The 25,370-nt window shown below is 36.8% G+C and overlaps 1 protein-coding gene across 7 annotated transcripts in view; it reads left to right on the top strand.

Moving 5' to 3' along the window:
• Positions 1-25,370, top strand: part of TTC29 (tetratricopeptide repeat domain 29) — a 290,487-nt gene that overhangs the window by 61,410 nt on the left and 203,707 nt on the right. For 5 of the 7 annotated variants that reach the window (XM_054486390.2, XM_054486388.2, XM_054486391.2 and 2 more), the window contains 2 exons: positions 8,857-9,080; positions 14,374-14,559. In XM_054486390.2, coding sequence (XP_054342365.1) covers positions 8,857-9,080; positions 14,374-14,559 — 410 coding nt within the window. The remainder of the gene's footprint in view (positions 1-8,856; positions 9,081-14,373; positions 14,560-25,370) is intronic. The other 2 variants (XM_054486394.2, XM_054486393.2) reach the window with 1 other exon arrangement.

Below are 25,370 nucleotides of genomic sequence, written 5' to 3'. Positions count from 1 at the left end.
TAAAGTTCAAATTAGTAAATGCGTAACTGTTTTGATAATCACATAAAAGTTCTGTTCCATAAAATGTTCTGGGAGGCAGATTTTATTTATGTATTTAAAATTGTTAAATTGGCCTATCTACCTAAATTGAGTCTAAATCAAAACTGAAACAGAATGCTATATTAATATTTACATTCTGACTTTTTGGCAATATTTTTATATTGCTTAATTTTTTCAGTTCATATAATAAAAGATGAAGTCATTTATTTGGATAGCAATTCTAAGAAATTTCTAGAAAAATTATAAATTAATATATTGCATTAGACAATTTCTTTGGAGTGAAGCTAAAATGTTATCTGAATCTTTACAAGGAGAATTTTATATAATTTTTATATATAATTTTATGTAAATTGTATATCATATAATTTAATATAAGTAATATAATATAAAATTTATATAATGTATAATTTTATATAAATATATAATTTATATATCTAATTATATATTTATATAAATAATATATAATGTATATAATATCTAATTGCATTTTATAAAAATTATGTATAATTATATATAAATTATGTAAATTTTACAGCAATGTATAAAATATATAATGGTAAAATATAAGCATATCACAATGTTTATACTTTCAAATTTTATTTTTAATCTTCTCTCAAAGTGAATATGATTCATAAATTCTGCAAAAAATCAAGATCATTATAACGGCTGTGATATTTAAATTATCATATGATTAGTCATAACTGAGATAATATTATAAAAAGAGCTTTTTAATTAAAATATGTTAAACTATAATACATTGAAATGATTGTATTGTGTTCATTATATGTTCAATATTCTTTAAGGAGGTTCTGAAATGTTTAGAAGACATTAATAACAATGTTCATTTTAATGATGAATTCTAGTTGTAATGACTATAATGAAAAATTCTTTTGATCCAAGTATAATAAATTCTACTTTTTGAGATGTTAACATGTAATAATTAAATTAAATCATATAGAAAATAAGCAGTAGTCATATTATTTATGATTGGTGGATGTATGAGATACAAAATGATTTGTTTTAGAGAATCCATCATAATTTAAAAGTGCTTTATATGTATTTTATTTGGATTAATAAAAATTTCTCGTTAAATATGTGAATGTTTAAGTGTAAAGTATTTTTCTAATTTTTCCAAAAATAAGAATTGGATGCTTTGAAAACTGTTAATCTATGATATGCCACCTGCCCTATTTACATTTTTAACAGTTGAATATTTGTTAACTGATCTCATAGACAGCTACATGTTTTGCTGTTACCAGATGGATGAGATAGAATACCATGCATAACTTTACATTTATCTTCTTTGTCAACTTATTTGCATATCAATTAAAATAATATCTGTATTAGGATGGATAATGAAAGTTATCAAATTTACGTGATGAAATTGCAGTTTGCTAAATTTCCAGTAGATGCCCCCAGAGACCAGTCAACTCATTGGAAATCCTTTAAATTTAAAGACCTTTTTATATTGAAACTTCTTTCTTGCTATATTTTGAAGTGCATGGAAAATAAGAATTCTAAAAATCTTAACTCACTAATGTTTCTTACAAAATACATATATATGGCTGTTGGTAGCCCAATTCTTAATCATTGCTAATCAATACTATGACTAATAATTGTGAACAACCTGAGTGTGTAAAATTAAGAAAAATGCTTTCAGTTTTCATTGTAATTCTATATGGCTTTAAAGTAAAAAGTCATTTTAAACACTGTCAAATTTTATGTCTTTTTAACTTCTCTCTCTTTATACATTTATATGGCTAGGAAAATGCTATATTGTTATTTTAGCTTTTGGGAAAAAATAGCATTTTTACCAAAAACTATAAAACATAAACAACTCATATAATTTTTATCAGTTAGTGTGTGTATGTCAAGAAATGACTTTTTTCATTCTAATTACAGTATACATAATATCTACCTACACCGAAAAAGATAGGTAAGAATAGTGATTCACTTTATTCCAAGGAAATTATATTAACTGAAGCTATTTAAGTATTAATTTAAGTCAATGTAATTATCCCGTAGGTGATTCCAGGAACATTTATCCCTACCATATGAATGTAAAACTGTATAACTGACACATGGATAACCCACTCATGACTTATAAATATTAACTTAATGAAATAAAATTATTATCCTGACTTTTGATTAGATATTACATATCTTTTGATTTTATCTTTGTCAGATTAAATGAAAATTTTATGATCTTGTTTTAAAGTATGGTTTTTTTTATTGAACCACTTTTGAAATATTTCACTGAATGTAAAGCTTCATCTTGATTCCATAATTCAGTTTATCCTATGAAAAAAATATGTTAAATATATCAGTCATATAATTGAATATACAATAATGCCTTTGATTTTAAAAATTCACCCAATAACTAATACAAAGACCTACTTAGGTGGTTTTATATTACTTATTAGATGTATTAGTTTAGGTGCAGAGAGAGTAAAATAAATTGTAATTTCTATTCATTGCATCTGTTCATCTTTTTTATATTTATAGAAGTATATGCTTTTTATCCTTTTAAATGTTTGTCTTTGTCAGTGTTTTTCCTGTTAGAGTTTACGCCCTTGAGTGGGAACCATATCCATTTAATTTGCTCTTCCTGGATGCTGCTGGCTGTCTGCTCTCTCCTTTTAAAGAGAAGGATTTTCTGGGGGAGTCACAAAATGATACTGATCTCTGTCTCCAACCCAACCTATACATGGATTGCCATGGATAAACAGAACGGCTTACCAATTGAAAGGTTGCATCATAATTGTCAAATAACATCAAATTCCTAATCAATACAAATAAATAAAACATTGTGTGGAGGAGGAGAAGAAGAAAAAGCAACAACATGTGATATAATAGGAGGCAATGTAGGGAAATGGGAAGAATTCAGAATTTGCAACCAGAGGGATCTGGGTGTGAATTCCAACTCTGCCATTTACTATTAATAACTTGTATGGCTTTGGGCAATTCACAACCTCACTGAAGACAGGTTTTTTAATTTGTAAAAATTGAAGTAGTACTTTATACAGTTATTGTGCCAGTTAGAAATGATGTCTACACAGTGCCTGACACATTGTGGGTGCTCTATAAATAGTAGCTATTCAAAATAGTTTAAGGCGGAATTTTAAAACACTATAATATCTCCATGGCTGTTTAGCAGTAAATTCTCCATTTCTCAGCATCTCTTCGTATTCACCTGCTGTGGAGTTATGCCATATTGTTCAGCTCTGCTTTCTGTCAGTTTCTAGATTTTTTTAATGTCTGCATTTTTTTAGGGAGATGTTGATGTGAATTCAAAACAGTTAACAGCATCTCCATTAAATGAATAATGCCCTTAAATGGCAATAAAACCCATATGAAATGCTTGACTACTTAATTTCATTCTCAAATGCGTTCTCAAGCTGCATCCCTTATCCCATTGCAGCCCCAAGTATCGGCAGTGGCAAAGATCTTCCTTAGGATACATTCAGCATGTCCACGAATGTGACAACTTTTGCTTCTGTGAATGGCACATTTTTTTTCCTGTCAGATGAACTCTCCTCATATTTTGTAACATTAAATCTCTCCATAAATTTTACCAGCGTTCTCTATTTTCATCCAGTATCGTGGCATCAGTTCAAGAAGATTTTTCTTTTTCTGATGCTTAAAAACAGCATCTGTTAATTTAGACTAATATTCATAAAAGTTTTTTAATGTGTAAATGAAACCAAAGCCTAAAAAGTTTATGGCCAAATGAAATAACGATTAAGCGAATAAATCTGAGTTTTGTTTATATTTCTATTTGTGTTTAAAACAATTCTTTCATATAGCAAGTGAACTTTGGCTATGGTTCTCTGTTATGAAATTTAAAACCTGAGAAATTCAAATATAATGGTAGAGATTGACATTCCTTTTTTTTAGATAGCTGATTTATTTTAATAAAAGAAGATAAAGAAATAATTTGCATTAACTATGAAGGTTTAGATAGGAACCTATTTATTAAACCACTATAATTGTCTTTTCTTGCTCTCAAATATTAGCAATGAGGCTTAAACAGTAGCATATTTGTATGCATAGGTATGTGCGCATGAGTGTAAAAAATAGAGATGATACCAGCATAGTTCTATATGCATATTTAAATACATTTCTATTTGTAACATCATCTGTAAAGAATGATCTTTTTTAAAAATGTACTAGAAATTTTAAAAATTGATATTAGTTATATATCATAGATGTTTGAAGCTGAAAGGTGTTGTGGAAATGATTGTCCAACCCCTTCTGAATCACTTAGTGTTCTTTGGTCACAGACAGCAGAAATGGATTCTGACTAAATCAAGTGGAAATGATTTTATTGGAAGGATATAGTAGAATTTAGAGGAGAACCCAGATCAGAAGAAAAAGACCAGACCCAGCCCTCTCGAATGGATGTAGGTAGCAGGAACTACGAGAGAATCTTGTCAAGATTCTTCCAGATTGATTGAGCACCAGCAACCTCCTACACCTTTATGTTGCTTGCCTCTGGTTTCAGAATTTTGGGAGAGAGACCAGTTGGCCTAATTTGGGTCAATAACCCACTCCTTGGCTAGGGAGTCCCTGCATTTTCATGCCACCAAGACTACATACAACGTGGGATTGGTTATTTCTGAAATACTTTTAGAATGTGCCTCCTGTGGACGTGGAGCTAGATGCTGGGTAGACCAAATCCAGCAAAAGCACCTTTATCTTCCAGGTGGGGAAAATGAGGCCCAGAGAGTGATTTTTCTGGATTTCTGACCCTGTTGTGATTAGAACTGAGATGGCCTTCTAACTGCCCTATCTAGCATTTATTTGTATCATTTATGGTCAATTTTAATTTTTATCTATTTATTATTTTCTTCATTTTGGCCCCCAGATGTCTTCTTCACTCCTAGGAAGATCGGCTGGCCACCAGTGCATACACATACAAAGGTGGCATTGCTTGTGTGAGGCAAGATTCCAACCCCTTGTCCTCTCAGGCCTCCTATGTCACCCCCCAAACTGCCTTCTAGGGTAACACGTGGAGGTCCCCTCAGGCTCCTGAAACTCCAGTTATCTGAACCTTAACTCATTATCTTTCCCCAAACCAGTTCATCCTTTCGTGTTCCCCTCTTCAGCAAATTACTAATTAACCCATTACCCAATCCCAAAACCTGGTTTTTATCCTTGCTCCTCCCTTTCCTTCACTCCTGATATCCTTTGAGTCACCAAGTAACCCATACTTTTGTCTCCCTAAAATGTTTTGAAATCACCTACTTCTCTCCATCCCTCCAGCTTTACCCTGGTTCCACCCCCAGCACCTCTCCTTTCCGCAACCACAGTCTCCCATCCGTTCTTCCTGCTCCCGGTTTTACCCTCCTCCCCTCCCTTCTCTTGGATCAGGTGTGAATTTCTGACTCACAGACTCGAGAATGCTAAATTGAAAGTCTTTATTTTTTTATAACTTAATTTTAATTCCTGGCCCTGAGCCTTGATCCTCCCTAGTGTAAAAATCCAATCTTGTCACTCTCAGGTAAAGTCAGTCCAATTCGGCAGTTTCTCAGGTTGTTCAAGATTCTAAAACTTCTTCCCCTCACCCTATTTTCCTACACAGAGACAGCATCGCACTACTGGGGGCTTCAGGGGAGTAGAGTTACTAGATTTAGCAAATAGAAATACAGAGCATACAGTTCAGTCTGAGTTTCAAAAACAAGAAATTTTTTTTTAGAATAAGTATGTTCTATGCAGTATTTGGGGCATACCGCTAATAAAAAAATCATTCATTGTTTATCTGATGTTAAAATGTACCTGGGCATCCTACATTTTATCTGGTAACCCCCTGGGGTAACAGCATTTATTTTCAGATCTTGACCTGGAACAAGCTTGTCCAACCCAGTGCCCATGGGCCACATGCGGCCCAGGATGGCTTTGAATGTGGCCCAACACAAATTCATAAACTTTCTTAAAAAGGCTATGAGATTTGTTTGTGATTTTTTTTAGCTTATCAGCTATTGTTAGTGTATTTTATGTGTGGCCCAAGGCAATTCTTCTTTCAATGTGGCCCAGAGAACCCAAAAGACTGGACACCCCTGACTTCCTGGACTTTGTAATTGTCACTGCATTTGTCTGGCCAGTATCCATTCCTTCCTCCATCTTTGCAGACATAGCTCTAGTTTTGTTTGGGGGCAGTAACATGCCCAAGAGCAGGCAGGGTATTTGTTTTTCCAGACTCCTTGCACCAAGGTGAGGAGTGGGGCTGTGACAGGGTTCTGGCCAATAAACAAGTGGAAATCTGCTAGTGGTTGCAGGAATGTTTCATTTTTCCCTAAAATAAGGGATGCCAGTGCCACCCCACTTTCCCTTTTCTTCCTGTCTTGAAAGTAGACATAATTTCTGAAGCTGTAGCAGCCCTGTAGCAACCAGTAAGGGACCAGAAAGAGGGAAAGTCAAGATAACCCCAGAGACATGGTCTTGAACTTGCCAGGCTACTGAACCAAGGCCCTCAGCTGCCTGCCTTTAGGCAAGAAAATTAGAAACCTCCACTTTTCACAGCACTGTGAGACAAATTTCTTTTACTTATAGCTGAATGCATTCCTAGCTTATGAGGTCCTTTACATGTGTCCATCTCTGATGTACTTGATCCGTCTTTGTTCTATCAGCTCTGGAAATATGCTGACCTGAACCCTTCAGGAGCTCCCCAGTACTGCTCATTTCCGCTTTAGCTGTGTCTTCCTTCAGTCCCCAGTGGGTAGCCCATGAACAGTCATTAGGATACATCTCCTTGCTATGGCCAGATGACATTGTGACAGACGTATCAGCCCTCTCCTCCCAGTAACTTCTGGGCCACACATGATGCCCACTAGAATATTAAGTCCCGTCTCCTATACCATTCAGGGGCTGTGGACAATTACAGGGCTGGTTCTGGTCCTCCTCTGCCTAGAAATGCTATGCAGGGACTTTTGCTGCCTTTGCATGCCCTTGCGTATGGGGAGGTGGGGAGAGGGATGTTGGTAATCCTCCCTGCCTTCAAGAACCCTAGATGGGAAACAGGATATGAGTGTTTTCTACTCTTGGCTCCCACTGCATTTCACAGGATGTTGACTTTTCTACTCTCTGAGCCCCTCCATTTGACTGGAGTGAGGAAGAGAAAGAGAACATGGCCCTCCAAGCATCTCACTGCCTTTCTCCATACTTTCCTCCTCTATCGCAATTGGAGGACACGAATAAGTAACAAGCACTATTCCTTTTCTCTTCCCCATTTCAAATATATCTTATTCTCATACTAAATGTTGGCTTTTAATCTTTTGACCTAGGATCCATGTGGTCTCTTTATTCTCTTTATGGACTAGTTCTATAACAACCTGACTGCCATATAGGGGAAGGTTGCAGTTCAGCTGGGACGCTTCTTCCAGATGACTTTTGTAAAATGCAGTCTCGTCATGTCAGTTCCCTGACTCTGATCTCCAATAGCTCTACCTCCCTCCCAGCTTGGAGTCCAAACTTCTCACTGTTGCTTTTACCTTAAGGTCTCTTCATGATCTGGTCCCTGCCTTTTTTCTAAACTTCCTGTCTCACCACTCTCCTGCTTGCCACTCCTTATTTGTTTGTTCTCTACCTAAGTTGATCCACTGCATAAGAAATCCTTGGCAGATGCAAGTCTAGTCACTTTGTTTTATTTTGTTATTTGTTTGTTTTTTTGAACTCTGTAGGTGAATCTAATGCATAATGAGGAATTGAGAAGCAGCAGTGAGATTTCACATTTCCCAGAGTATTTTCACATACCTAATTTCATTTGGTTCCTAGAGGAATCCCATGATGTAGGTAGCATATACTAATATACACAGCTTAGAGAGGAGAAGACTGGAGACCCAGGGAGGTGAGGCAAAACTGGACTCAATCTTGGTGGTCTGGGCTGTTTCCACTCCACGGTGAATTTTTGTTGCCAGTAGTAGCACATCATGTCGTTTGTCCTATATTTTTTTAAAGAATATAATATAATTAGTATAAAGCTATATCTTTTGGTATCTAATTGTTCTTTTAATGGAATAATAGCCACTACACAGCTATTATCTCACAATTCTGTTTATTTCCTTTCTAGAAATTTTCATGATTTGAAATTATTTCTCATTTGCTTACTTATTTGTTAGTCATGTTCTGCCCCTAGAATGTAAGCGTCACAGGGCATGGAATCTATTTGGTCTAGAACAGTGCCTGGCACTTAGTAGGAAACTCAGTACCTATTTGTCGCTTGACTAAATGGAATATTCATTTGTCACTTTATCTTTTTGCATTTGATTATTGAAGTTAGAATATAATTATTAATCATTAACTTAATTCTAACTGAAAATAATTTAAAAATATATAGTTAGTAATAGATTTCAATAAATATTTTCTGCATGAATGAAAGAATGATGAACTTCTGTAACATACAGTGAAACTGCTAATATAGAGAGAATATTGTTTTGATATTAAATGGCAAGTTTTATTTTTGCTTGACTTGTTGGGGTTTTTTCTTTTTTTGGTGGGAGGCTGTTGTATCAAGTATTTTTTAATATTCATCAGTCAACTAGCTTATTTGTCCTTATCAAATGGAGCTCAGCTCTGGAACTGATATGTTTATAATGTAATTTCATTAAAATTACTGTATTTAGATAGCTCCTGGCATCTTTCATTAAGCAGAAGTTGTTAAATTATAAGTGTTTGAGGCAAAGATCTTTTGATAGTTTTCAGTGCTTTCACTGGCAGAAAAGGCAACATGATTCAACCTTTAATCATTAGAGAATGAAAACGCTGTGCGGACTGAAAGGATTAACATAAACCTGAGAGTGTTCTGATTCATATTCCCAGTTATAGGAACCCCTACAAGAAGAATATCTGTGTGGACATGCTGCGAGATGGTTATCATAAGTCCTTCACCGAGCTCTTTGCTCTGATGGAGCAGTGGGATGCCCTGAAGGAGGCTGCGAGAGTCAGGTCCCTCTTCTGGCTGCAGAAGCCCCTGGAGGAGCAGCCTGATAAACTGGATTACTTCTACTATTACCTGACCAGGGCTGAGGACGCTGAGAGGAAAAGTAAGTGGTGGGACTGTGGGCAGAGCACAGAAGGAGCCAGAACAGCGAGCTCCTGGGAGAAGATTCCAGATTGTTTCATGTATGAATTTGAAACATTAAGACAACTTAGCACACTTCAACCCAGTCAATTAAGCATCTTTATAGAATTAAGGAAAGGGAATGTTGGATCACGAGGCTGCCCAGGCACGGGGGCATTCTGGTGATGTCCTTCCGAGCCAGGGAAGACAACACATAGCACCTAATAATATCTCCAGAACTTCCCCATGAATTAACATAGTTCCTATCATTAGGTTTAAACTTTCTACAGTTTTTCTGTATACGTAATCTGAATATTGACTTTCATACAGGAGATACTTTCAAAGAGTGCTATAACTTGAAAATCACACTGATTTTCCTAAGTTTAGATAGTGGACTTTGAAGTTTGGGTCAAGAAGTCCTACTGATTTGAATCGGAGAATTTGTCTTTGTAAATAGTAAAAAGACATGAAAATCCTGCAATTCACAATTGCAAATAAAATTGTCAATTTTATATTTTCCATTACATCATTTCTAATAAATTTTTTGTATTTCAAAATTTTCCAGAAAGTTAGTATACATTCCAAGTATTAAATATTTTCATCTCTACACTAATTATACTGATATTGTTGTCATAAATATTTCTTAGTTACATATTAGGAACTGGTCATTTTAACTAGTCATCTATAATCAAATAAAAAAAGGAAATTCTAGAATTTGGCATGTAAATTTGGTATTCTAAATTATTCCTTTCTCCAAATTTTTGGGGGAAAATACCACAGGATTCAAAAAGAAAAACTCAGGCCTCAACATGACGATGTCTACATGTCATTTCAGGCTTTTCTATGAGAAAATAGGGTATTAGCAACTTTTTGTTACCCAATGGTACCATGGAGAAAATTTATGGAGTCGTGTAAACAACATTAGAAGAGTCTCTATATGTTGGAGCCAATACATATTTCCCATCAGGTTGTGAACTGACTTATGAGTATGAGACACACAAAAATGTGAACAACAAAACAAATGAACTAGGGTGTGTGTATGGCAGGGGTGGGATAGGAGGTGGTTATTTATATTATGAAAAGGGTTTCACTGCAGGACGGATGTGAAAAAAATATTTTGGTGAACTTTAAAATATTATTTACAATTATTTCTCAAGAAATTAACTATTGTAAATAAAAAGTGCTATTGTAAAAAACCTCCATTTTGGCTGGGCGCAGTGGCTCATGCCTGTAATTCTAGCACTTTGGGAGGCCGAGGCGGGTGGATCACCTGAGGTCAGGAGTTCGAGACCAGCCTGGCCAACATGGTGAAACCCCGTCTCTACTAAAAATACAAAAATTAGCCGGATGTGGTGGCAGGTGCCTGTGATCCCAGCTACTCAGGAGGCTGAGGCAGGGAATTGCTTGAACCCGAGAGACAAAGGTTGCAGTGAGCTGAGATTGCTCCATTGCGCTCCAGCTTAGGTGACAAGAGCAAGACTCCATCTCAAAACAAAACAAAACAAAACAACCTACATTCTAGTATTTGCCCAAAATTCTACAGTGATATTTAAACTGAAAGTAGAACTAATTAAGATAATATTTGCTCATTAGCTGTTTTAGTCCATTGAATTTTATCATATTCACTGTTTTAAATTGAGGCTTTCATTGGAGAGAGTGTAAATATAAGCTAAATATGTCACTTGTCATAAGGTGTCATAGATGTGAGCCAGCTTGTCATAAAGCTTTTTCAAATTTATAAGAACCTAAAATGCCAAATAGTCTATTTCAGGGTAGAAAACATTTTAATATATAATATTTCTTAAAGAAAAGTTACTACAAGTAAAAATGTTTCTCCAATCCAAAAGTTAACAAAGTCTAACTTTTTGTTTTGTTTTGAGACAGACTCTTGCTCTGTCAACCAGGCTGGAGTACAGTGGTGTGATCTTAGCTCACTGCAACCTCCTTCTTCCAGGTTCAAGCGATTTTCCTGCCGCAGCCTCCCGAGTAGCTGGGACTACAGGCACAAACCACCATGCCAAGCTAATTTTTGTATTTTTAGTAGAGACGGGGTTTCACCATGTTGGCCAGGCTGGTCTCGAACTCCTGACCTCAAGTGATTCTCCTACCTTGGTCTCCCAAAGAGCTGGGATTACAGGCATGAGCCACTGCACCTGGCCCAAAGTCCAATGTTATAATAGCCAAAGTCTCTTCTGTAGGATTATCTCCCACAAAATGCAGTGGCTTTTGACTGGTTGAAATATACAAAAATAAAATTATTACAAAAGTATTACTGGAAAAACTTCAGCTGAAGGACATGTAAACATTTGTGCCACCTTTTTTCAAAAATTGTTATAATTTTTTTTCCACATTCAACACATGAACTTTATTGGAGGAAAATTGTGGTTTGAATTAGGGATGTACCAGAAAATGACATATGCACATTCACATTTATTAATTTGAATGAATCCTAAATCTTAAAATGTGTATGTATGCCTAGAATATAGAAATATGTTAATAGTATCTGAAAGTTCCATTCCATATGGTTGTGACGTTAGAGACAATTTTCCTGAGATAGCATGTAACTGAGCATTCTCGTTGCTTCTCATTGGAAGAACCATCACTCTAGGGTCACAGTGAAGTTCATTTAATCAAAGCTATGGCACTAACAACAGTCATCTCAGGTCAGTTCTATCTCTTGAGACTTACAGAGCAGTAACCTAGAGTTATTTAAATTACTTTATAAAACACTTGCTGTTTTATAGCAAAGATGTGTTTAAAGTAAGCCAGTCATTTCTTTTTGGGTTATTTTCCATTTGTTAAAGTGTTTCTTTGTCCCTGATACTTTTTTTAAAAAATATTATCCATTTTCGTGAATCACTGCTGTGCCATCTGTGACATCTGATTTGAGCATTATGCCCCATGGGGCTAGGGAAGAGATGACAATAATGGTAATGGGTAAGAGAATCAATAGATAATTCAAACATTATTTACACTTGACTTTTAAATTTATTAAGGGCTGAGCAGCAATTTTTTTCTAATAATGTTTGTTTAAGATACACAAATTATGTTCTACTAAAGCAAAATTCCACAGGTATTTACAGATTTGATGTAAAGCAAAACAAAACAATTTTCTGGCAAAATAAGCTTGAGAAATACCCGGTGAACTAACATTGAGGTTAAGCAGGTTGATTTATTGCGGGACTAATCAGAGAATTTAGCATGCTGATGTATATTGTGTGGTTTACTGAAAAAGGAAATTTGCAAAAATGTTTTTCAAATTTATTTTATTGTAGAAGCTTCTTTTTAAGGAGCATAAGAAACCCACAATAAAATTGATTTTCATCTTCTGAATATACCTGCTGACAATTCAAGAAGTGGTCTACAAGCAAGGAGAGAAGGCTACTTGTAGCCTTTGTAAAGGGCACAGGACATGTATTTGGACTGCCCAAAGATTTGAAACTTGAATATATTCTTTTATATTTAATATTCTAGAAAATCATCCTTTTTTTCTAGAAAAATAGCTTAGCTGACAAGTAGTCTTTAAATATGTAATCTTGGTAGCTTATCTAACTCATTCCTAAAAAAAAAAACCTTATGAAATGTTGCAAATATTTTTACATTAAGGTTTAATTACTAAAATATAAAAAAATTGTTTCAGGACTACATATATTTTTAATTTTATATATATATATACTTTTTATTAAAGTGGAAAATATGAAATGTTTTACTTACTGGCTTCTAAAAGCAATAACTCTCTAATCAGTAAATATAACCAAGAATATGAAATATTACAAAACAGACTTCAGTGTTGTATTCACATTATGTAGGAAGTTCATAATGGAAAGACAAAGCACAGAAATATTCTGAGGTGGGAGTATTTGCATCAGATAAATAACTTAGGTCATGCTCTACTTTTCACCTGAGCTGTCACCTGGTGTGAGTGTCCTCGAAAAGCAGAATGGCTCTCCAGAATCCCCAGCAACTTCCAGGATAGGGAGACCTTTTTATTTTGTTTTCCAGTTATTAAATTTATTTTGATATAAATGTTAATTTCCATTGGAATTTTAAAGAAGTATATGTAAAGGAATAGAATCGGTTTTAGAAATTTCTTTTGAAACATTGGGGTGACTTACTTACAGTTCTGCAAAACGACCCTTTGTTGTAATCAACTTGTTTCATTTTTTCTGAGTTTTGGTTTTAATCTTATAGGTGTCCTAGTGGGCAATATTTTTGATAATTGTAATCTCTTCAGGAATATGTGGGTTGACTCCTCTGGTAGTAGTGAACAATTAATATCAGTGAATTTTAATAGGTAATGATTGTTATTAAAAAATTATTGGAAGGGTAACCCAGAGGCCACTGCATTTTATAATACAACTATGCTTTCAGCATAAATACAAGAGACATAAATATTATGAATTTGTTCATATTCACCATTATAGTGGAGTTTACAGGACTGAGACACGACTTATGAACACACAGACATATTTGTTTAGGTTTACTATCACAGTGGGGTTTATAAGACTGCTTCACAATTGACGGACACACTTTTTACGTAGATATAGGTTAGATACCCTTTAGGAAAAAAAACCTACGAGAGTTTAATTAACAACTTTCTGAGTAAAAACGACGAATATTTATGCATTCCCAGCAAAAAAATACCCATAGAAAACAGAAGCATGGAAGTCTACTCTTTCTTAACATTGCTAGAAATTTGTATTGCTAGAAACATTGCTTGAAAGCATGTGGAGCTTATAGGGTCATTCTGATCATCATTTGTTGTATCTATCAGGCCCATGACATTTTTATGATATGAAATACCTTGGTATTTTCATATCCATTCTGCCTTCTTCATTTACATTATCTTTTGCCGTGGCTGAGAAACATTGCCATCTCTAGAATCTCTAAGTACTTTCAAACCTCCAGTGGGAAAAGTACTCAATGATACTACATAATCCTTTCTTCCAAAAGTGCTGAGCACGTTGCTAGTAGGTGTTGTCCTGTCCTACATCTTAAAGCCTCCTGTTTCAACCAGATAGTGTCAGTTTCCCACATGTTCTAAGTTTTCAGAAAGGCTTTTGTTGCTTTACTCATCTGCACATCCTTTAATTAATGTAATTAATATAATAGTTAAAATAAATTAATTTTTGCTTTTAGACCAAATTTTTAAAATTGGTAATCACATCTTTAAGGAAAAATAGGAAATAAATGTCATGATATTGGTTTGCCATTCTAAAGGGTGTGCCATGAGACATCTTTCTAATGCCATTCGTGGTGCTTTTCTCTCTTTGAAGAATCCTTCGAAGATGTATATAATAACTTGTATGCTCTGGCCTGTTACTTCAATAATTCTGAAGACAAGTGGGTAAGGAACCACTTCTATGAACGATGTTTTAAGATTGCTCAGCTGATCAAAATTGACTGTGGGAAGAAAGAAGCCGAGGCACACATGCATATGGGTCTTCTCTACGAGGAAGATGGTGAGTGGGCATTTGCCAGGATGCCTTGGGTGTGTTTTGGTGGATCCTGAGATCACACAATGGAAAAAACACGTGGTGGTCGAGAAAAAGACCTGAGATTTCAGCATAATCATGCATATTATTGAGATCAAAAAGCAAAGCCATGTGACTTGTGGACCCAGCTTCAGTATTCCTTGCAGAATATTTTTTGCAGAATCCCTTGCTCATGCTTCTGCCTCAGTGCTCAGCCTACAGTTCCCACCCGGTAATATCCTCACCAAGAGAAAGCATCCTCCCCAACCCCTCCACAAACAGGATGAAAAGAATGAAAGGTATACTTTGTGATTTTCATAAAGCCCAATGCCCCTTATATGAAAACCAAGAAATATCTGTATAACTCACATACCACCTCATCATGGTTTTTAAAATAATTCCTGAATGTAATACTCATTTAAAAATAACTTCATGCTTAATAATGTTAAGACAAGCCAAAATCTAAAACAACAACAAAATTGTCAGAAATAGATATCGTGTAGTGGCTGATCAAGGATTGCAAATAGGAATTTAACAATGGAAAATTTTTATGGCAGAATAGTGTGTAGATAATATGCAAAGAAAATATAGGGAAACATGAAAAGATTTGATCTTGAGTAACGCCATTTCTTCCCTCAAAACACTATCTCGTTTTGCATAGAAGTTTTTACTTTGGTGAAACTGCTAAATTTTAAAAATAGTTATTATTTTGTGACTAGGACTGCATAAGACTTTGAAAGTGTTTCAGGAAGTTGCAGTTCATGTGATTGTAGCTAAAGCTCACGAGGCGCCTGAACATGGTCAGAAGCCACCATGCGTGCTAGACACAGGGAGTATTAGAAAAACTCAGAGAAGTGAGAGATCATGCAGACTAGATTCAAGGAAGGCACGATGCAATCAGGAGGGACTGGCAAGGGACTTGGAAGATGGGTGGAATTTAGGCTTGCAAATAAATAGGAATATATTCTGTGAAGAGGGAACAGTGTACACTAAAGCATAATTAGAGCAACTGGTAAGAGGGACAACCTGCGTCCAGTGGGAAGTGTGGGGGTGTTTTTTGGAATAGTTAAATGATTTTTTTAACTTTTAAGTTCAGGGGTACGTATGCAAGTTTGTTACATAGGTAAACTTGTGTCATGGGGTGTGTGGTATAGATTATTTCATCACCCAGGTACTAAGCCTAGTACCCATTGGTTATTTTTTTGTGATCCTCCCCCTCCTCCTGCTCTGGGAGACCACAGTGGGAAGGTAGAATAGGGATGCACCAGCAGTCAGAGCTTGGACTTAAGCTTCTGTACACGGAGGGCAAGGAAAGGAGTGTGATATCAGTCTGTCTGTGATACAAACTGTGAGAGGAGGGAAAAAAGGAAGGGAGGTGGCTAGGAAGCTGCTGCACTCAATGTAATTAACTCGGATAAAACAATGGAAAACTACTGTATTTAAGAGAACATATTTAAGTATTCCACTGCAGTGCAATCTATAGTATCCCAGAAAAGGGAATTAGCTAAACGTATTTAGCAACATCCATGCAACAGAGTTCTGTGCAGTCATGAAATAGGTTAAAGCAAAAGTCATTGGTTCATTCAACAAGCGGTGATTTAGAACCTAGTGTCAGGGGATAGAAGAATGAACAAGACAAAGTCTCTGCCCTTGTAGAGCTTACATTCTTCTAGGAAAACCAGGTCTTAACAATCAATAGCTATGTAATATAATATTAAGTCAGTGTTAAGTGCTACAATAAATAATAAAGTAGAGCAAGGGGATACACAATGGTTATCACTTTATATAAGGTGCTTATCTATTATAAGGTGAGACAGCAATGAAATGAGGGAGAAGCCCTTGTGAAAATCTGAAGAAAGGGGTTCCAGAAGGAAGATGCAATAAGTGCGAAGGTCCTGAGGCAAGTGCATGCTGATCATTGCCTAAGGACCAGCAAGAAGGCCAGTGTGACTAGAACACAGTGAGTGGAAGGTGGGAAGTGGAAGAAGCTGAAATTAGACAGGGAGACTTAGGATAGATCACACTGGGGCTTGTAGACCAAGGTAAGGACTTTGGATTTTATTCCAAATTAATATAGGAAACCCCAAATATGTGTTAATTTCAGAAAATGCTCCTGATACATTAAATAGAAAAATAAGATATAAAACAATGTAAAATATATTTATATTGTGCATATATCATACACTAACACGTTAACAGTTATTTCTGAGTGCAGAGACTCTAGGTGATTATAAATGTACACACTGAGGAACTATGGCTTACTATAAATTGAGAAGTTATTTCAAATTTGTTAAAAATTTCTAGCCTGTTGCTAAAAGTCAAGTTTTATTTTTCTTTTCTTTTTTTTTGGTTGTTTAATTACATTTATTTTTTTAATTTATTTTTCTTTTATTATTATTATTATTATTATTATACTTTAGGTTTTATGGTACATGTGCCCAATGTGCAGGTAAGTTACATATGTATACATGTGCCATGCTGGTGCGCTGCACCCACCAACTCGTCATCTAGCATTAGGTATATCTCTCAATGCTATCCCTCCCCCCTCCCCACAACCCACAACAGTCCCCGAAGTGTGATGTTCCCCTTCCTGTGTCCATGTGTTCTCATTGTTCAATTCCCACCTATGAGTGAGAATATGCGGTGTTTGGTTTTTTGTTCTTGCGATAGTTTACTGAGAATGATGTTTTCCAATTTCATCCATGTCCCTACAAAGGACATGAACTCATCATTTTTCAAACTGTACAAAAGGGTTAAGTTCTTCCTTATATAAAATTGAAAGTAAAATTATTTTTGTTTTGTTTTTGTAATTACACCATCAAATTCTGTCTGGACTGTCAAATGGAACTGTCAATTACTGACCCCCCCACCAAAAGAAGCCATAGGATAAATCATACATATTATGTGAAAATGGGACAAAGAAGTCAGGGCTATGTTGATGAAAACTGAAGAGTGGCTGCAGTGAGATTCAGATAGCTGTCATAAGTGTATTTTGAATTTTTCTATAAATTTTATTTCTACTTTTTAAAAATTTTGTTTAATTTTTAAATTCTTTATGGTGGTGAAAAACATAACATAAAACTTAGACATCTTCATCATTTCTACGTATATTTAGCAGTGTTAAATATATTCACTTGGTTGCACAACCAATCTCCAGAACTTTCTCACCTTGCAAAACTGAAACTCTTTACTCATTAAGCAACAACTCCCCATTCCCCTCTCATTCTGATTTTTAAAAATATCTTAAAATACTTCTATTGGAGGATTTATACACTGCTTAATTTATTTGTTCATTCATCTATGCACCCATTCGTTCAAAAAATACTCCACCTATGGGCCCTGTGATTAGTACACACGGCACCATGGTCCCACCTACAATTTAGTGGCAGCCACACAGTGACTGAGGGAAAGGATGAGTTGGAAAATGTGAGCAGTCGGGGAGGGTCTGCCATGAGATTACACTCCCAGGTCCTTAGCTTGCTTGAGTTTAGATGCTCCACCCTATTGGATGATGAAATGCACTCATATTTCATAAGTAAAAAGTTTGGGTTATGAAGAATTGTAAAGGCTTTTGCTTTTGAGATCATTTGAGAGTGTGTTATTTTGTTTTGGAACTACTTTTGTCAGATCTAAAATATTTTTCTATGCCCTTAAATAGTTCATAAACCCTAGAACCATACCTTTATTGCCCGACAGATAAAACAACTAAGTCAGTGTTGATGAAAACTCTGGAGATTAACTTTGAGTGTTTGATGTACCTAGTGAGGGTGAAAATTATCTGTGGAGCTTCTGTAATATGGGGTAGAATTTTCAACCCAAAAAAAGTGAATTAGGAGTTTCAAGAATATGTGGCTAGAGTGGAGTGGGGACTTACCTGGCTAAAGGGTTCCCTCTGAGGCGATGGTGGCCCAGCTTCCACATATCTGATCTGATTGGTCCAGACAAGCGAATGGAGGCCATGCAGCAACAGCTAGGTGGCAGCTGTGCCCAGGGGCAGGTGGCAGAATCCTGATTCCAGGGGTGCCTTCATTCATGCTAAAGTGGGACATTAGCTGGCAGATGGCAATGGGCAGGTTGTCAGGGCCCAACCAAGCAGGCTATAGTCCTTGGCAGGGCTCCAGCACACTCAGGGAACCATAGAGCAAATGAGGAACATGAGCAGAAGCCAGAGCCACAGAGACTGGGCACATGGCTACAGTCAGGGGTCATGTTCATCCCACTGGTGTAAATGTGACCAGAGCCCCACGCAGAGCTCCCTGGCCAGAGTCATAAACAGTAGATAGGTTCAAGTCCCCACTGCTGCTAAAAATGGGTCTTTGGTGTGCAGCATGGCCTGGTTCCCTTTGACTCAAGGGCTGGCAGTCTCATTCTTCAGGTCAAATATCTTCAGATCTTTACCTGGGGTGGCCGGTTTGGAGTAGTCATCAATTGAAAAACACTTGGAACAAATCAGCTGTATCTTCTTTCAGAATTGTGACCTTATTTGTAAGGTTTTTATTATGCAAACAGGACGAATGGACAAGCAGCATTCTCACTGTGTCTGTGGGGCACTGGAGAAAGCTCTCAGACGCTGGATCAATAGATGTTCCCATTCATTCTAGAGCTGCACACAGAGGTCTATCGGGGCCAGACATGACTGGGGAAACACCATTTCCTCCTTTGGTATGATCTGAGGCCAGGGAATAATAGCAAGATGAGTGGCACAGCCTTCATTTCAATCCTATCCTGCCAGGTCAGCATTAGTGGTTGGATACAATGCCAGCCTCTTCTCTGGCATGATGAGGGACTGGGGTCCAAGCCTTGCAGTTGCAGTTTTATTGGAGAGGTTTGGGGGGCATGCAAACTAGCAGTAGGGTTTACCACACCAGCATTCATAGTTGAGGAAGCACCAGCACTTTCCTCTCTCCTCTTCACCACGATGAGCTAAGTTCAAGCCTTGCTTTTGACCAAATTAATGGACTTAAGCACTGAGACTAGATGGTTTATGTTGAGCTGTGCAGGAGGCCAGCCTTCTTTGTGGGGGGCTAGACTGGAGAGGTCAGTCTTGGACAAGTTAACCCTTCATTTCAGTCCACATTTTAGTCCTTTCCCTTCTCCCAATTCCAGTGGGTGGCTTGTAAGTATCATCTCCCACTTCATCAGCAGCCCATTCCATTTCAACCCATTAGCTTTGAGTCTAGATATTGACTTTGCTGTGGGAAACCCAGAGGAAAATTAGATGTCCTCCTGGATGATAGATGATTGGTGACAACCCCAAGTTGCTGAATATATTCACTGCAGACAAGGCAGGGGAGACCGTTGTAAGAACAACGTAGAAAGTGCACATTTTCCGGTTTGGAAGACCCTCCCGTATGACTTTAGTACAGAGTTGGAGTAAAGGCTAACCATAATCTAAGCATTAATTCCAAGTTCTTCCAATGACTGGGGGACTTCTGAAGAAAGAAACAGCTGTCCTGACTAGCTTGCTCAGTTCGAATCCTAAAATTTATTGTTGACAGTTTTTGGACAGACACTAGCTAGTGTATCTCTACAAATTGCCAGGAGCTCAGAAGGCACCAGGAGCAGCACAGTATTGTGAAGACACATTGGAATAACTACCAGCTCTCCCTTGAAACACCCAGCGGTGGAAGGCAGACCCAGCAACAGACTTCTGGAGGAGGCCACCACTATAAGGGACTGTCCCCTTTCCCGTTTTGATCTCATAGAGAGGAGTTAGAATTGGGAGCCCTCTTATCCCTGTTTGCTGATGGTCAGTACCCTTCCCTCATTATCTCCTCTACTCATTCTTTAGTGATCGTGGCACTATGTGATTTTGTTTTATTTTTCCGTGAGTGTTATGAAGCAGTGGTTCAGCTTTCTTCTCAGTACAGTATCCATCCCATCCTTGGCAACTTGTTTTACTCTCACTAAAAAAAACAATAATTCTATCATAGAGTCTTAACCCTGTATATCTCCCACTCCTCAGTTTTCCAGGGGTCATTCCTGCTAATAGTCACCAACTCCCAACGGCTGACAACAACTCTGCTACTAGACCCTCTCTTTGAGTCTTTAACCTATCTCTGCTTTCCTGACTTGCTTCTGGAAGGCCATGATGTGTGCCTAGACAGATATTCCATTTACTGGAACAATTGCCATGCTAGCAAGGTATCTTGGTAAGCAGCACTCACAGCAGACCAACTGGGAGCAGCATTGCTTTGTGAGAACTTGCAGACACAGGAGCAATAGCAGGGTGCTGGTCTCCCATTATCCTGCCATCAGATGCTGTATGATTAGGAGCCAGACGCAATAGCAATATGACATGGCAAAGCCTTGGTACAGTTCAGCATTCATGATTTGATGTAACATCAGCCCCTCCCCTGCATGATCAGCAGGGGGTGGCAGGGAGGGGGAGAGGGACCAAGGAGAGAGGCCTTGTGGTTGCAGTCATAGTGCATGGCATACAAATAGTAAGATTTACCACATGGGCAATCATAGTTTGGGGAACACCAACCTCTCCCCTGTCAGGAGGAGAGGACTTCTGACAAGCCTTTGCAATAGGTCACAATTGATTGCCTTGAGCACTGAGCCTAACTAGTTTCTATGGAGCTTTGCTAGCATCCATCTTCTTTTCTGAGAAGCTGGCCTGCAGGGGATCAGTGTTAACCCCTACCTCTCAGGTCTTCAAATTATGCATAAGGAGTGCCGTTAACCTAAAGAGATTTTGGTTATATTATGACCACGAAAGTCCTGTCCTTTAAGAATGAGGACAAAGATGGGACCATGAGTAAGTCTGTAAGCTTCAAAAGAAGCTTCACCCCTAAGGCTAGATATTTTCAAGAACTGACCAAAGTAGAAGAGAACTAATGGGTTAAAGTAAGAGAAGAACAAACGTCAGCCCTGGAAGAATGCCTGGTAAACACAAAAATATTTACCAACTACCACCCACCTTTAGTTAGCAGAAGAGGATTCCACCAGCATCACATGGTCAGTGAGTAGAACCAAGGGGAGACTGTCCACTCTGCTTGCCTTTGAATACCAGGACTAAAGAGCATCCTCCTAACTGAGGGATGTAGGAGATGAAAGAAAAACTAAGCATTAATCCAGAGGCTTAACTTGGGAAAAAGAACAAACCTGTTAAAGTGGTAGTTTTAGAAAACTGCTTTGTATCTTCATAAAGACAAAGGTAGAAACTAGAAAGTCTTAAGGATAGAACCAGATGATATGAGAATGAGCACCAGATAAAATCAGAAAAGGCATTCAAAACAATGTCTTGGGAGAATTAAGGTACAGAGTAGAAAAAGAGTGAAATTGACATAATGAAAAATTGAGTCCGTGATGTTGAGGACAAACTTGAATAATGATCTCAAATTGCAGGGGAAGGACTAAGAAATGAAAACAATGACAGAAGGTGACAAATATGGAAGTTCCTGAGGAAGAATACACAATAATTGGAAATGAGACAGTAATCAAATATATTTTAAGAATGCTTTCTTGTTCCTCACACATCCCAAAATTCTGAATATGCATATTAAAATAGCTTTTCATGCTTCAGTCACAATTAATAAGGAGATATTCATAGCTAGACAAATCGTTGGAAATATTTTGAATATTCAAGTAGAGAGAGACTCCTACCTGTATTCAAGGAGAAAACACAGATCTCCTGCATTGGATTAAAAATTAGACAAGTATTCAGCTTTCTCCTTTGCAACAATAAATGCCAGAAGGTAAAAAGAAGTAGAGTCTACAAAGTTTGAGGGGAGAGAAAAGAGAGTTGAAATGCTGTACAGTTGAGAACTGAGGGCTATAGAGCAAAATTCTGGTTTCTGGGTGAAACAACAGGAAAACATTCTTAGATATGCAAGGTTCAGAAACTGCATTATGAATACAGTTTCTGTATATCATAGTCTGGAGCCCAACAAAAGATAAGTCAAAATTAAAAGTTCAAGAATAGAGAAATCCTGATGTAAAAATATTGACAGTAAACAATTAAATCAATTAAACATAAAGTTAAGTTTGCAAAAAAACGCACATTAGTAATTTTGGCAGTAGAAGCTACACAGTATAAAGTATGATTTTAATTTTTATCTTCATTTTTAATATTTACTATTGTACAGTAATGTTGATTACTTCTCTATCTTGTTTTAAAAATAAATTTTATGAGAAACTTTTATAAATATGCTATTAAAAAAACAAGTAGAAAATATGGGCAAATATTTATGCAATTTTAGATGAGAAAGACCTTCAAACAAAAACAAATGAATAAAGCACAAGGGAAAATGATGGGGTTTATTGAGGGATAATTATATCCTCTCTGCTCCAAGTATAAAACAAATTCATAATAAACAAAGGAGTCAGACAGATCATAATTGTTAAGGTTGATTAGAGAATAGAGCTTTAATCTGTTCTAATCAGAGTCTCTATTCTCCCCCAGAATTAATCTTAACCACCTAGCTACTGGCAGACTGGTCAAGTTCAGGCTCTCGTACAGGCTCAATGCTTGCTCCTGTGAGCTTCCTCATAGAGTTCAAAGATCACCCTCCTTGAGAACTGAGTCCAGAGAAGATGAAAGTTGAGAATTTCACCAGTCAGATATGTCCTGCCTCTTCCCTTGATGAGAAGTGAAGAATGAAGGAGAGAGGAAGTCCCCTCAAGGAAACACGAGGCTAGAGGAATGGAATTTCCTCTATGAGAAACAAAAATTGAGAGATTTGACACCTAACTTTAAAAATATTTATTAAAGACCTCATATAATTAAAGTTAACAAAAGCTGGGAAATATTTGAAACAAACATGATAATGGATTAATATTATTATATGAAGAACATTTACAAATTGGTGAGAAAAACAACTAACATACCAGTAGAAAAATAGGTAAATGAATTAAGAGACAATTCCAAGAAATTCAGCCAGGTAGAAAGCATGAGAAAAAAGCCAACATTGATAATTTAAAAAGCACTAATTTGAGCACTAAAGATATGCCACTTTTCACTTGTAATTTTTAAACACATTTACTGTGTTCCAACTCTGTGCAAGGCACTGGGCTAAGTGCTGGGAATAGTAGCTGAAAAAGATATTTATGGCCCCTTGATTAGGTGGCTTACATTTCAGTGGAAGGGTCAAATTTGTCTTCTGATAATTACAATAATGTGAGTGACTATATGCACCAAATTCAAATGTGGAGGAATCAAAGTTGTCTATTTATTTGTTTAACATAGCATTTAATACTTGTGACGTTTTGATAAGTATGCTTCTTACATTGCTGGTGATAGGATAAATGAGTCTGACATTTCTAGCATAAAATTTGGCATATGTATCAAGAGTCACTTCTAAAAAATAATCAGATATGAAGACAAGGATTTATATAAAGACATGTTTTGTCTTTGCTTATGTATTATTTGTAAGAGTGAAAAAAGGACACATGACTGGGCACGTTGGCTCATGCCTGTAATCTCAGCACTTTGGGAGGCTTAGGTGGGAGGATTGTTTGAGGCCAGGAGTTCAAGATCAGCCTGGACAACATAGTGAGACTCTGTCTCTACAAAAAATAAATTAGTCAGGTATGGTGGCACGTGCCTATAGTCTCAGTTACTCAGGAGGCTGAGGCAGAAGGATCACTTGAGCCCAGGATGTTGAAGCTGCAGTGAGCCATGATTGTCCCAATGCACTCCAGCCTGGATGACAGAGTAAGACCCTGATTCTAAATAATAATAATAATAATAACAACAAAGGACACACTAGAAATGTCCTACAGCAGGTTAATAGTTAATTAATCATGGTAACTACACATGATGAACTCTTTTCCAGTTATTCAAAATGTTGCTTTCCAATAACCATAATGGTAAGAGCTACAATTTATTGAGTGCTATGTGTCTGTCATTATAAAAATGCTAATTCTGGCCAATAAGCTATAATCAGTCACTTCCAGTTTGAAGTATGGAGGAGCGGATGTGAGTTGTCCATGCTACATCTATTTTGCCATGGCAACCATGGAAAACTTGTGTTGAGGTGGTGAAACCGCATGATGGAAACAACCTGGATCCCTGAATGACCATTTGGAGGGGAGCTACCCTATAGAGCCGCCCATTCCTCAGTGGACTCTATGTGAACAAGAAAGTTACTTTGTGTGAGCCCCTGAGGTTTCAGGATCTATTTACTACCACTGTAATAAATCTGACTTTTGACTAATACAGTCTCCAACACTTATATGCCCTTATTGTGAATGAGGGATTTCCAGAGTACTGTTAATGGTGTTTGGCAATGTCTTTGAAAATTTCACGCAATGGTCTAAAATGTCCCTTTGGAATGTGATATTTTATGTATTTGTGCTTCAGTAAAAACTTCTGTTTTAACATTTTTGAAGACGAACAGATACCTCAATTTACTGATATAACAGTCTTTCAAAAACTCCATTTCTATTTCTTTAATATAGAAAAGGTGGATGTATTTTACTTTTTCCTTTATGTATTTCTGCATTATTTCATTATAGTAGACATGCAACATATTTTTTATCTAAAAAATAAAACTATACAGCTTTTTAAAGCTAGCTGATGTAGAATGCCTCCATTGCAGGTCCACAATGGTGTTTTACTTACTGTGCAAGATTGTAAACTGTTTCAGGATACCATGGTTATTATTACTGAAGACTTAACCCAGAAGGAACTAGTAGACCGCTTAACTGACACAGTTTCCTAGTGTTTCCATCTGGACCAAAGACTCAATACCTGGTCATGGGTCTTGGGGTTGGGATCCACTACTCAAAAAGTGAGCTCCCTGATTCAGTCCTGCACTCCTAATTTCCTTCACTCAAGTTTCTTGAAAGCT

The sequence above is a fragment of the Pongo pygmaeus genome, chromosome 3, assembly GCF_028885625.2.
Source record: "Pongo pygmaeus isolate AG05252 chromosome 3, NHGRI_mPonPyg2-v2.0_pri, whole genome shotgun sequence".
Taxonomy (NCBI): domain Eukaryota; kingdom Metazoa; phylum Chordata; class Mammalia; order Primates; family Hominidae; genus Pongo; species Pongo pygmaeus.
This window is presented reverse-complemented; position numbering and strand designations above follow the sequence as displayed.